We start from the raw sequence: 13,831 nt of genomic DNA, 5'->3' as shown, positions 1-13,831 counted from the left end.
CCCCCGTTCCCCTCCCCCCCTCTGCTCCTCCCCCCGTCCTCCTCCCCCCGTCCTCCTCCCCCTCCGTGCTCCTCCCCCACGTCCTCCTCCCCCCGGTGCCCCTCCTCCCCATGCCCCTCACCCCTTGCTCCACACCAGGCTTGCCATTTCCCATCAAGTTACCAGGCAAATGCAGGCAGCCGTGCCCAGCTCCCGGGCAGCGGCTGCTGGGCCAGCACCACCGGACATCCAGGAGGAGGACAAGGACCACGACAAGGCTGACTTCCCTCGGTAGCCGCCACCGAAACACATCCCAGTTTGCTCCCAAAGCTGGAACTGCCTTTAACCATCCTCTGAGGGGAGCATTCTGAGCATCTTAGGATTCCATGAGGGCCTGAGAGTGGAAGCTACTGACGCTTCCATTGTCCCCTTGCAAGAAAATGGTCCAGTTTCTCCAAAAATGATTTCCTTTCCCAGGAAAGAGACCCTCGCCTGAGTCCGCAGCTTCGCAGCTGCCTTACAGACGAACGGCCAAGAAGCTTTCCAAGGTCAGCCGGCCGAGGAACGCGGGAGGAGCTTTCCGGGGGCCCGTGTCTTTCTTGGGGACTTGAAGCCCCTAGGCCAGGCTCAGGGTCACCTCAAGTCCCCCCACCCATCCCGAATCCCTGTGATGACCACCTCGGGCTGGGAAGGAGGCCCCAGGGCTTGGCCAGGAGGGCAGGTGGACATCAGCTCTTGAAGGGAAGCACAGGCCGGCATTGAAGGAACCGGTATTCACACTTCTCTCTTATTTATTTATTTATTCGTTTATTTGTTTGCTTATTTATCCATTCATCTATTTAAATTCAGCGAGAAGGAGAGGAAGTTTCATTTCTGCAACATTGTTCTCACCTCCTCATTCAGTCTCCTTTCTGAGGCTTGCTAAATCCAGACTGGCATTCCTGGAGCTGGCCCTAGGCCAGACTCCACAAATAAGGGCCAGGGCACGGCTCGCTCTGCCAGCTGCCAGCTGGAGACCATCTCAGTGCCCTCTGCCCGAAGCGTTCTTTCCCTCTCTCTCTAATTATTTATCTTCCACTCTCTCCATCTCCATCTCTATCTCTCTCATCATCTCTCCCTTGCACACACAATCTCCCTCTCTCTCACACACACACACACGCACACACACACACGCACACACACACACATGCGCGCGCGCACACACACGGGCTGATGTATCTCCCATAGGTAGAAACTAGCCTTGGAAGAAGAACGCTTTAGAAATGCATCTTGCTCTTAATGCTCCCACTGTGACTGCCCCGGCAGGCGTGGGATCACGTGACTCCACCAAAAAATAGAATCCATCAATGTTTACAGGGTTGGCTCCACAACTACCCTTTTATATAAACACCGCTACCTTCTTCAGAACAGGATTAACCTGCATGCCTCCAAGTCTCAGAAACAGATACAGCGAATGGTCAGTGGAACCATTCTATCAGATGGATAGGATTTACCTGTAACATATATACATATAACGAGGAACTGGCCGGGACTCTGGCATCCTGGACCCTATGCTTGCCTTTTCTACCATGGTCCTTTCAGAAGTCTAGGAATTAGCCCCTTGATGAGGCCTAAGATGGGTCTGCCTGGGCTTGAATTCCCTTTAAAGGACCAGTGCTGTAGCAAATAGGCAACATCAGAATTAGCGTTCCCACTTTCAAGAAGAAACTCGACGCACAGAAGCGAACTGACTTCTCAGGGCCCAGGGACGTTCTGGCCCCTCCCATCTCCCTGTTTGGCACGTCCAGCCTCACGGTTGACACTCCCTCTGAGGGCTGTGACTTGGCACCTTCACGGACACCACACTAGAAGTTGATGCAATGGTTTCCAGCACTTATAAAACATGACACTTATAAAAAACATATTTCGCATTAAAATATATACGTAGCAAAAAGGGCCTGTTATAGCCGCAACAGAGTGGGGAAAATGCACTGGGTGTGGAGTCAAACACCCTTGATTGGAATCCAAATTCTGAGTTGCTTTAAGTGCTGATTTGGGTTAGCCAGAAAATGCCTGAGTCTCAGTTTCCTCATCCATCGAATGGGGATAAGCATTCCTCACAGGGCTGCCTGGAGGACTGACAGGCCATCAGATGTAAAAGGGCTTTATACATAGTAAAGCACTAAAACTTGTGAGCTGCTCTTGTGACTCTGGGCAGATCATACAAATTTAAATGCAATTATTCTTTCTTTGTCTTGAGATTTGATACAATTCTTTCTGAATATATATATGGGGTATTATATCATAATTGAAATCAACCTGACTCTTCAAAACTACATCCAATGAAATGCTTTTGTGGGCTTCCCTGGTGGCACACTGGTTAAGAATCCACCTGCCAATGCCGGGGACACGGGTTCAAGCCCTGGCCCGGGAAGATCCCACATGCCATGGAGCAACTAAGCCCGTGCGCCACAACTACTGAGCCTGTGCTCTAGAGACCATGAGCCACAACTACTGAGCCCATGTGCCACAACTACTGAAGCCCACGTGCCTAGAGCCTGTGCTCCGCAGCAAGAGAAGCCACCGCAATGAGAAGCCCCTGCTCGCTGCAACTAGAGAAAAGCCCGCACGCAGCAACGAAGACCCAACGCAGACAAAAATAAACAAACAGATAAATTTAGAAAAAGAAAAAGAAATGCTTTTGAGTGTCAGGGATAATACATTCGGTAATTCACTAATACATTCTAGGTGACCGCAGCATTATCGTGACAAACTCAGGAGAGTTAATACTTATGGGTGACACTGGTGCTTGGTTTTAAGTGTAAGTAAAGATGAGAAGAAAAAGCAAGCATCCAAAGAAGGTGACAGAGGAGAGAAGGTTGGGGGGCGGGGGGCTGGAGGACACAGAAAGTAGGTCCGTTAGCAATGTCATAGGGCTTGGACATATGCTGCACTGCCTGGCCACTAGCTGACACTCTCCCTCCATGAAAACAGAAGACAGCTTTACTTTCCAGGCAATAAAAACCTCAGAGACAAATTCTGCCATATGTGGGCAAGGCCCCCTCCCACAAAGCCCTCACGTCTGGGAAGTGGAATTGAACATCTCATCTTCAAAGCGAGTTCTCGGTAAATGTACTACTGGTTTTACAACCTCTATCCTCCACGCAAACCACTGGAGAACACATTTTCTCAGCATTGCCCAGTGTTACTGTTCAATGCCCTGAGTTTCTGAAACCATCTCGGGGGAAGCGTGATCAATTTCCACTTTGCCTTTTCAAGGGGTGGGAAAACCAGAGGTCTGGGAGAGCAAGAGCCGGCGGTCTCCTTACCTTGAGCCATTCACCTGGTTAGGGTTACATTCCATCTTGATGGTGACCCTGGCTGGGGGTTGAGACAGCCAGTCCTGCTGAGGGACACGCGGGCTCATCTTGGATGTCTGTCCATAGTCGCTGGAGGAGGACGCGGTCATGTCCGTCTTGGCCAGGTGCGGCGTGCCGTATGCGCACTCAAACAATGACTGGTCCTCGCTCACGACAGATAACGCTTCCTGGACACCCAAAGAAACACACAGTCAGGACGTTCCAAGGGACAGTCATGCTTCAAAAAGTCGCTAACTGTATGGTCATTTCTAACTGGGACCCCCTTTTTAGGTAGTTTTTACGGTATCCATTTCCACCTTTCAGCAGCAAAAGGGAGCTGGCTTTCTTTCCCCTAGAGACGGTAAGAGTTGGCACTGGCCGACCTAGAAAAACTTTTGTGCAGGTCTCCAAACATCCCAGCCTTGACCACAGCTGTGCAGATAATACCCACTTTAATCTCAACTCAAGGAAGTGGAATTTCAAAGGTCTTAGAAGACATCCAATTGCATGTGTCATTATTTGACAAATGCAATCTATAATTCAAGCAGACAGGGTACAGAATGGTCGTGAAGATTAAAAAAGACATGTGACGGCTAACACCTAAGCATCTGGCAAAACTGCCACATTCCCAGGAGATTTTGAAGAAGAGCTACTTAGAAGGGTGAGGGGGACATGGGGCACCAAAGGACACAGAGACAAAGATACGAATTTTTCCACTTCTAAGTTATTAGCTGAAATAGTTTCAAGTGGCGCTTCCATGACGGTGAACATCTGGATGATAAATGAACCAAAAAAAAAAAAAAAAAAAGCTGTGATTAGCCAGAGGTCTCCAAATACCAAGATGTTTAAAATACCTAGATCGCTGACTAGCTCTTTTTTTTTTTTTTCCCCTTACTTTCTATTCCTATCTTTGCTCATTTTGCATGATTGGGTGAGAAGAAATAGAAATGTGTCATTGTTAGAGCATTCTTCTGTGGTTTTAAGTCAAACAAGTGGTTAGCCCATGGCTAGGCGGACATTCGACAGCCCAATCAGCAAAGGCAAATTCGATTGGGAAATTTCAGCTACTGGAATGACGTACTGTGCAGCAACGACACAGAAGAACTACGAGACCATCCAACTTTGCTTTCTATAACCAAAACAGAAATCCATGTGGTAGTTCATGTTTATTTCAGTCCTTGGGCACCCTCGGTACTGCTATGCAGCTGGTGAGAAGCAAATGCTGTCTGGGTCACACATGTTTTTTAAATGGAAACTTTGGAGCCAGTGGGGACTGTGGAGACCTTCTTGTCCAAACTCCTCATCCCCCAAATGGGAAGATCTGAGACCCAGGAAGGTCGAGACCTCACCTTGAGGTGAGTTGCCCAAGATAAAGCAGGGATTTGGTGAGCACAATGGTGAGTGTTTTATCTTCAGTTCCCTCCTATCCCCACAGCCCAGGACACCCTTCTTATATTCCTCGGTTTCCGATAATTGTCTGCCTTAGCACTCCTTTCTCATTCTTTGAATTGATACTTAAATAAGTAACGATTTTCCCCCCACCCCCGTTAATAATAGAGCCCTACGAAGCAGCCTTTCTAAGACAGAAGCCCCCCCCTCCTTACGCAGAAGTGTCCGAATCTTTAGGGAACACATGCAATTTCACAAAGCACCCCCCAATCCAGTGTGTCCTCCCCCACTCCATCCCCCATCTACCCAGGGACCCGAGTACCTGAACTTCACTGCCAGGCACACTGTGCTGTGAACCAGTGAGCAGGGAGAATCAAAAGGAACAAACTCAGTGCTCTGGCTCTCAGAGTGGAGGCCAGGTGTCTGTGCATGGATAACCACCCCCCGCCACCACCCACCGCCACGGTATCTCTAAAATCTCTTAGAATCGCAGCCCTGTGACAGTTTGGGAAAGAGTAAGCTGGGGGTTTAAACAATAACTCAAAATGTAGAAAAGGATGGGTTGTGCCAGCCAGAGAACCAGAATCAGGCACAAGGAAGAAAAGAAAAAAAGTAAGGCATCTTGAACCGCCAGCAAAAGCAAACGCATCAACAAACAGACGGCAACAATCCGAGAAATGGGCACGGTAGATTCGGCGGGGGAGCCTGAGTCACGTGGCGCTCTCTTCCGGTCACAAACGGAGTGAGGGGATGTAAGGAATCTAAACTCACAGACATGGGTTTAAAAGTCAAATCGGCACCACGGACTTAGTGCAGTCCTGCTAATTAATAAAGGCAAAATTATAGCTTCTTCAATAAATTGTGCAAGACAGGGTCTCCTTTCCCATCGCGGCGCTGGATGGAATGGTTTTACGCACTCAGAGCAAAAAACAAGGCTGAAGGCTGCCTCCATTCTCCCGCCGGGTCCTGCAGACTCCACCAAGCCTCAGAGGGGAATACCATGCTATGTAATGTCAGCGTTGGCTCACCGGTGAAGAGAAACATGAATAAATGTGCGATGTGTATCAGAAATTGGCAGAAACAGGTTAGATATAAGGAGCAGGCTAACCTTTAAATCACAAATGAGAAGAAAATGGCTTTCACAACAAAAAGAGTAACAATGTTAAAATATGAGTATCTCCCCAAGATAAAGTAGGATATTCTCACAAACACAACCAATGACCAAATAAATGTAGCCTAAGATTTAAAAACTGGACCAAAATACTAGAACTGAAACCAGGCTTCAGTGTGTGCTTGGAGGGGGAGGAACCCATTCTCACATCTGGCAAAGCATTTTTCCACCACATGGTTTTCTAAAGAAAGAAATCAAAGTTAATTGAGATCGATTTAGGAAAAAAAAAATCTACAAAAGCTAGAGTTAGGCGGGCGGGGGGGGGGCGGGGACACATCTTTTCTTCGCATCTTAAAATTCTCCTCCAAGTTAGTACTGAATAAAAATGAGAAAGGCCATATACTTCAGGATATCAAAAGCTGCTTTTGTTCGCTAGAGGAGAAGCAGTCTAAAAATGAGGACACTTCAGGATAAACGTTTCATTTCCAAAGGGGTGAAACACAGTCCATATTCTGGAAAGACAGCGCATGCCCCAAAGTGATGTAATTAGACCAAGGCAGGCAAGCACCTAGGGTTAAGTACAGTCAGGAAAAGGAAACAAATGAATAAATGGAATATCTCACACACACACACACACACACACACACACACACACACACGTGCGTGCTAACTTAGCACATCTGAACAATGGAGGAGTCAAAAGAAGCTGAAGGGTGGTCTTCAGAGACCTGCTTCAAAGATGACCACGAAAATTAACTGCTGTTCTTTAGAAGCAAACAAATGCTATGTACCCACAGCATGCCTTTGTTCACCCACTTGACTTTGTATATTACATGTAGGTTTCATCATCCCTTTGGTTGCAGTATGAATGACAGAGGCTGGTGCATAGGATTCTCCCACCCCAGCAGCACTGGGACTTCAAAGCAGGGAAAGGATCTAGCCTAGTAGGATTAAAACCAGAATGGATCGCTACACACAGGCTGGTAACCAGGAACACGTGAGTCCCTCAACTGTAGCTCTGCAAGTGACTCTTCCTGGCCTCGACGGATGCTGTCCCTGCTTCCCTGCCGTCTGGCTTCCCTCCTTGTCTGTGGTCATCTCACCTACCTACCTGCCTACCTGCCAAAGCTGTCGGCAGATGCCTTAGGTAACATCTATGGCTTATTCCCTCAGCACCTTCGGCCAGACGCGGGGACTTGCAAACTGCTTTGGCTACCTTATGACAGAGAATTCAAAAAAAAAGTCCAAACCTGGCAGAAGTGTGGCATAATTAATTAATATGCCCACCTCTGTGTTACTCTAAAAAGACATGAACTTTAGATTTGTGTGTGCGTGTGTGCGGGGTGTTCTTTTCTGTAGCCCCAAGAAAGCTGGGATATTTTGATGTGCCCGGTGGCAGGCTACCAATGCCATTTTTCATGAACTTATGAGAAATGCATAAATTCTAAGCGAACTGCCCTCAAACAAAAGGGACCGTCGTGTTAGTATACAATGTTTATTATTTCATTTGAATACTGAATATGCACCAATGACATGTGAGGACCACTTCTTCAGATTTTGGTCATCACAGTTGACTGACAGTTCTAGAAAGTGAAGAGAACTCAACTAGATTATATTTCATACATGAGACTAAAATACGATTCTATTTTTTAAGTAACTAGATTTGGGTACAACAAAGGTTCCAAAATGCTTAGATTTTTAAAAAAATTAAAAGTCGAATGCACTTTTAAGCATGCTGACATTTCCAGCAAATGATTTCAGACAGCCTAAAACAGATGAATTTTTTTCTGTAACAGATGAATAGTTTGAGAGGCTCCTATGTTTCCAGCAAAAGAATTATAAAATAAGGGTCTGGGCTCAATTTTGCTCTTAACTTTTGATCCCCACGGTTCATAAAAACACTAAAATGTCAATCCAGGGAACCCAACATACTTAAATTTTCATGAAAATCTGGGCGTGGTAAAATGTTGAAACTAAGAAAGTCTTAAGGAATGATCGGCTCTCTTTCACAGCTGGAGCCAGTGAAGCATACCCAGGGAAATGATCCTTACGTCGTTTTCAAAAATCCAGAGGATGGCCAGAACTAGGCGTCCAGGGAACAGGATTCCCAAATTCACCCTCAGTTTCCTCAAGTCTTAGGTGCCTCAAATAGTTATGAAAAACAAATGGAAAAACTAAGTGGTACAAGCATGTTAAGATTATGGTCATGCTTTAGAAAAAGAAATTCTTATAGAAGTCTTTGGTATCACAATACACTTTAGGAAGCCAAGGTCATCTTAAATCAATAGTCTGCCTTTCCCCCACACACATAACCAATCAGAATCTGGAACATCACATAACTGCTTACACTGCGATGAATAAGCCATCTTTTAGCCACGTTCTCTTGACTCATAAGCAGCTGATCCATCACATAATAAACCAGGTTACCTTGGTAAGCACTTCGTATGCAGTATCCCTTTCAATCTTATTACACTGATTTTAAGATACACCTTTTTCCACATTTTACGAGCTCTGAAATCTGGATGCATCTCACCATCGATGGCATGTCATGCGTTATTGGCAGCATCTCTTCTCCTTTGACGGCCGGTAAAATAATGGTTCGTTTTATCATCAATGACATCTTAATTTTATGAAATACAGTCCTGACAATAGTCTTATAAGGTCAGGTGTCATTCCTGCCCACAGGTGAGAAAGCAGGATTGGGAAGAAGGGTAATGTCAACGTGAGGACAAGGTAGCAGCAGCGTTCGTGTCGGGGAGTGGAATCACTCCCTGAGGCTGTACATTCACCACTCTGGGTGTGACCAGAGAAAGAACAGGTTGGGCTGATGGAGGTCAGATGCACAGGGCTTCACTGCCTTGAAACAGCTGTGGAAAGAGCAGAGCTGACAGCACAAATAAGAGACGGAACCACCTAGAAAGAGAGAGGCTGGTGGAGGGAAGAGGTGGGAGAAGGCTGAGGGGATAAATGCCCAGAATCCCAGGACTTCGATGGAATTAAAGGATCAGGAGAGTAAGTGGAAAGCCTGTTGGAAACTAGGAGGGAAATTTCTAAGTACAACACGCTCTCTTATGAGGCTAAAAGCTATGTAGCAATAGGTCCCAGATACATTTAATTAGTCTTTCTTACTTAATAGTTTAAATCAACAAATCTGTTCTTTTCATTGGTTAATCAGATAATTCAGACCCAAATTGATGGCCGTGTATTGGGGTGTGTTCATTGCAGGTGGATGCCTGGCTTCTCAATCAATACTGCAAGGGAAGAATAGGGCAGGTAGGAACACCATTTATAAATGTTAGAGCCAGTGCACGTGGTGGCCTTAAATGGATGTCTGCAGACCTAATGATACTGGAAAACTATTTATTAGGCTGTCTCAAGCCCAGTTGTTTATAGCTTCTCGGGCTTCCCTGGTGGCGCAGTGGTTGAGAGTCCGCCTGCCGATGCAGGGGACACGGGTTCGTGCCCCGGTCCGGGAAGATCCCACATGCCGTGGAGCGGCTGGGCCCGTGAGCCATGGCCGATGAGCCTGTGCGTCCGGAGCTTGTGCTCCGCAACAGGAGAGGCCCGCGTACCACAAAAACAAAAACAATTGTTTATAGCTTCTCTTCAAGGCAGAGTGCATGCGGTAGATGCTTCTGGAAAGTCTACTCCTAATCACATTCAGAGGAGAAAAAAGCAACACAAATACGTCCCTAGGAAAGACCTCCACTCCATGTGCCCAACAAAAGGCCAATCCTTCCAGAATTTTATTCTCAACGTGTATATTTTTGCATTTGAATATTGCCAACATCTCATGGGATGAGAAACTTCCTCTGACCGGTATCTTTTAATTACAACACAAAAAAAGCCAAACATTGTGAGTTAAAAGATGCATTGTCAGGCTGAGTGGGAATCATTTTGCCCCGTCTTGATATTATTTTCTTTCCTTAATTCTTCAGCGGAGGAAACATTAAAATCATATATTAAATGCAGCATCTAGCTTTGTGCTCACGTTTTTCTCATTTAACACATTGCTATTTTAGTCCTTCAAAAATATAAAAATCTTGGATTAACCTCAAAGGAAAAATGTATGTAGGCAAATGAAGTCCATCTAAAGAGAGTGTTTCCCCAATGTGGTATCGCTTCAGTATCAAACACGTTTACAACTGCAGTACCAGCCCAGCGCTAAGAGAATGAAACCCAGGACTGGTGCAGAGATACAGGCATACAAATATATTCATATACATGCATACACATACATATCTATACGCACATATATGCATGCTCACACACACATATACATACACACATGTCAATTTCCATATACATGCCTATACATACATATATTCGTATTCACACATACATGCATATTCGTATGTACATGCACACATGCATAAACATAGACACATATTCATGCATATTCACACACACAGTCATACACATATACACACATACATATTCGAATATACATATCTGTACATGCATGCATGCATATTCATATACACATACATATTCACACATATATGCATATTCATATACATGCACATATTTACATACACACATGCATATTCGTATACAGACATTTACATACACACATAATACACATATATATATATCCATCTATCTCTCCATCCTTACTATCTTTGCTCATTGAGCACTTTAGAGGACCTGTACACAGTCCTTATTGGTCAGCAGACCCCCTAGGGAAGATGGTGCCTAAATGATGTAGAACACCAGGATTCTTCCCTTTTTGCCTTGATTTGTTTTTTCTCAAACTCGAAGGTGCTTTTCCTCCCCTCAGCAAATCCCTTCAAGAAAAGACTGATCTGGAAACCAGTCTCCTTATGACCTTCAGACGAATTTCCCTGCTCTGAACTCACCGGATTTCTCCTTGGCTCTGAGCAGCGTAGCCAGTCCTGGGAATTCTCTTGCTCACATACTTCTCCCCCAACTGCTGCCTTTATGAAGATATGAGCATTTCCAGGCCAGGATCCTGTGTGTGTGTGTGTGTGTGTCCCTAGCATCCAAACAGCTTCTTAACATCACATTTTGTTGATGTTCCTATTAACCACAGAACTAAGTCATGAAATTATACGAAAGCCCCATCATAAATGCTGTAGGTCCAAAAACTTTTTTCACATCAAAACAAAGGAAAATATACTTGTGAGATGAAGTGTGCAGCCAGTGACCAGGAGTTTGGAAGCTAATCGCCCTGGCACTATAGCCTCAGCCATATGATCCTGGAGCACATTACTGCAGGGTTTTACCTGAAATCTACGTAGGCTTGAATTAGGGACTCTGCGTAGTTAGGCAACATATGAAATAAATAAGACTTACTAGAAAATGAACACTAGCAAAGCAAGGAGAGAAGCTTTCAATGGCTAAGCGCAAATCCCAGAACGCTTGCGGAGATTGGAGCATTGCAGAAAAATGTCAAGGAGAGAATAGTTAGGTTCCACATAAGGAGAACTGGATTTAAATGAACCTCAAAAAATTAGAAACCCAACAAACATAATTTTAAAACAACCCTTCTGTTTACTTTCTCAGTTCTATGCAGATGCTCTTTGAAACATTTGAAAGGAGGGTGAGATAGGAATATTTAGCCTGGCAATCAAGGTTTCAGGCATGCACGATGAGTTAAGTCTCTGGGTTCTACAGCACAGCATCCTGCTATAGTTAACAGTTCTGAATCATATACTCACAAATTTGCTAAGAGAGTAGATCTTATGTTAAGTGTTCTTATCGCAAAAAATATATAAAATAAAGAGGGAAGGAGGAAGCTTTCGTAGACGATGGATACATTTATGGCATGGATTGTGGTAATGGTTTCATGTGTAGATACTTATCTCCAAACTTATTAAGTTATAAACGTTAAATACTGTACAGCTTTTTAGTACGTCAATCAAGCCTCAGTAAAGTCATTTTTGAAAAAACAAAAGAAACAATGTGTAAGTGATGTTAATAGCCTCTTTGTTTTCCTACAAAGAAACACATTTTCCCCCCATAGGCTTCTTTCCTTCTTTAGAGATGAATAAAAAAGTGTAAAAACATGTGTGGAAACATCCTGTTTGTGTGTTTTAAGTCGGAATGAGTGCAAAGAATGCAGCACTACCCCCTTCAGATCCTTCTGCACCCTCTTGGTTTTGTGGGGGGCAAATTCTACTCCTGGCTTTCCACACTTGTTTGTGTTTTTCTAATCACTGTCATCACGTGACACTCAGAAAATTTCATCAAAAGCCTTCATCTTATTTGTATCTCATTTGAAATAACTCATTTGAGATGAAAAGATGATTTGCTTTTCACTTTGATCAGCAAATTTAGGATAAACAATAGAGATGCACCAAAATGTCGGAGACAGCACGGTAGAGCATGGTGGCCACTGGATTGGGGCTCCAAAGACCTGAGGTGGAAGCTGCCCTTGGTCACTGGGCCACCCTGGGACTTCCACAACCCCACTCTGCTCCAAATTCAGTCCCACGTGAGCTGCTGAGGGCTTGTTACAGACGCAGAGTCTGCGTGTCTGCAGCCCTGCTGAATCAGAATCCACTTCATAACATGAACCTGGCACACGCGCATATTCAAGTTTAAGTCCTGCTGCCTTATCCTCACTTGAGTCTCCATTTCTTCAACTATGAAGGTGATGTTGATAAGAGCTGCCCCAATCCCAACCAGGGCTCCCAATGGGCCAAGTGAGCTAGTGTATGTGAAAGGTTTCATAAGCCTTAATGTTGCATTTCAACTATTATCCCATCCTAGAAAGCTGATGTGACTGACCCAAATTCTCCATGGGGTTCAAGACAGTGGCCTGGACGATCCGTTTCAAATCCTATTCTTCTAACAAGCCACATGCCAGGAAAAGTACATCGTCTCTCGTATGCCATTAGTCACTCATTCTTTGTTAAGTACTAAATTTAAAAGTCAGGTATCTTTATCTAACATGGGGAGAAAGAGGAGCTGGCATCTTTGCTTTTATTGTCGAGAGCATTTAGTCCAATGTGATTTAGCCTTTATGGTGCCCGGTCCAGTTTGTACATGGGTTTTTGGTTGTAATTCTACATTAGTTTGTTGGATGTCAATTCAATGTAAGTTTTGTGTGGGAAGGGATCTGGATTCCCTGTTGAAAACTGTGGCCTCAACAGCTGGTACGTACCCTGGCATGTTGTTGTTCTCTACAAAATGAGTGGATGAATGGATGAATAGGTGAATGTATGAATATACCACGTTCTCATAACACAATTCCCATTCATTTCCCTAAAATTGCACACAGCACACAGCAGATGTTCCTCAAACTCCCCAAAAAAGTCTTCTCTTCCAGGATGTGGGATCCACGATGCTTTTCATCCTAACTTTCCCTAAAACCTCATGAGATTTTTAACAAACTTGGACAAGGAAGTGATTCTACGGCAGTCTTGCTAAGAGGCTCACGGAACTCTTTTACTCTTCTGATTTCTGCAGCTCACTCAGCCCAACCCAGGTTGGGCTGCAAGTGATTCAGGTTCCAAGAGGCACAGAGGACGCTCAGAAGGGCACCGCCACGCCCACAGGGTGACAAAGTCATGAGCAGTTTTCCTCTATTGGAACAGCCCTCTCTAAACCCCAAGGGAGAGATGGTACATCATACCTCTCACCTCCAGGAGCTCCATGAAAACAGGCAGCTCTATGCTTGGCCTTTTCAAAACATACATTCAGACGCTAAAAATACAGTGCACTGCACATCTGGAATGTGTCTCATCCATGAATCTCTGACACATGGATTCACTGTTTTCGAGAAAATTCCAAGAATTTTATTCATGAGAAAACTTTGGCACAATGGGAAACGCTGGCAAGCATTAGATAGCAGCAGCAGATGTGCTGGCCTCCGCCCCCAGGCCTGCGGCTGGTTCAGCCCGTTTGCATCAGGTACCTATCTCGTGCCTTCAAACTTCCAACTCAAAATTCCCCATAAAAGAGGGAGGCCTTAAGTTTATTAAGTGATGCGGTTCCCCCCACATGGGTGCACAGTACCAGATGCACTCTGCAAGTGTCGGGATGGGCA

At 45.0% G+C, this 13,831-nt stretch overlaps 1 protein-coding gene across 3 annotated transcripts in view; it reads right to left on the bottom strand.

Moving 5' to 3' along the window:
* The window catches only part of ERG (ETS transcription factor ERG), a 110,157-nt gene that overhangs the window by 59,106 nt on the left and 37,220 nt on the right, over positions 1–13,831 (bottom strand). For all 3 annotated transcript variants that reach the window (XM_027095781.1, XM_027095861.1, XM_027095937.1), the window contains exon 2: positions 3,288–3,505. In XM_027095781.1, coding sequence (XP_026951582.1) covers positions 3,288–3,505 — 218 coding nt within the window. The remainder of the gene's footprint in view (positions 1–3,287; positions 3,506–13,831) is intronic.

The sequence above is a fragment of the Aethalodelphis obliquidens genome, unplaced genomic scaffold (genome assembly GCF_003676395.1).
Source record: "Aethalodelphis obliquidens isolate GAN/ISIS:26980383/991018 unplaced genomic scaffold, ASM367639v1 scaffold1, whole genome shotgun sequence".
NCBI classification, from domain to species: Eukaryota; Metazoa; Chordata; class Mammalia; order Artiodactyla; family Delphinidae; genus Aethalodelphis; species Aethalodelphis obliquidens.
Note: the sequence above shows the minus strand (reverse complement) of the source record. Positions and strands in the feature narration are given on the sequence as shown.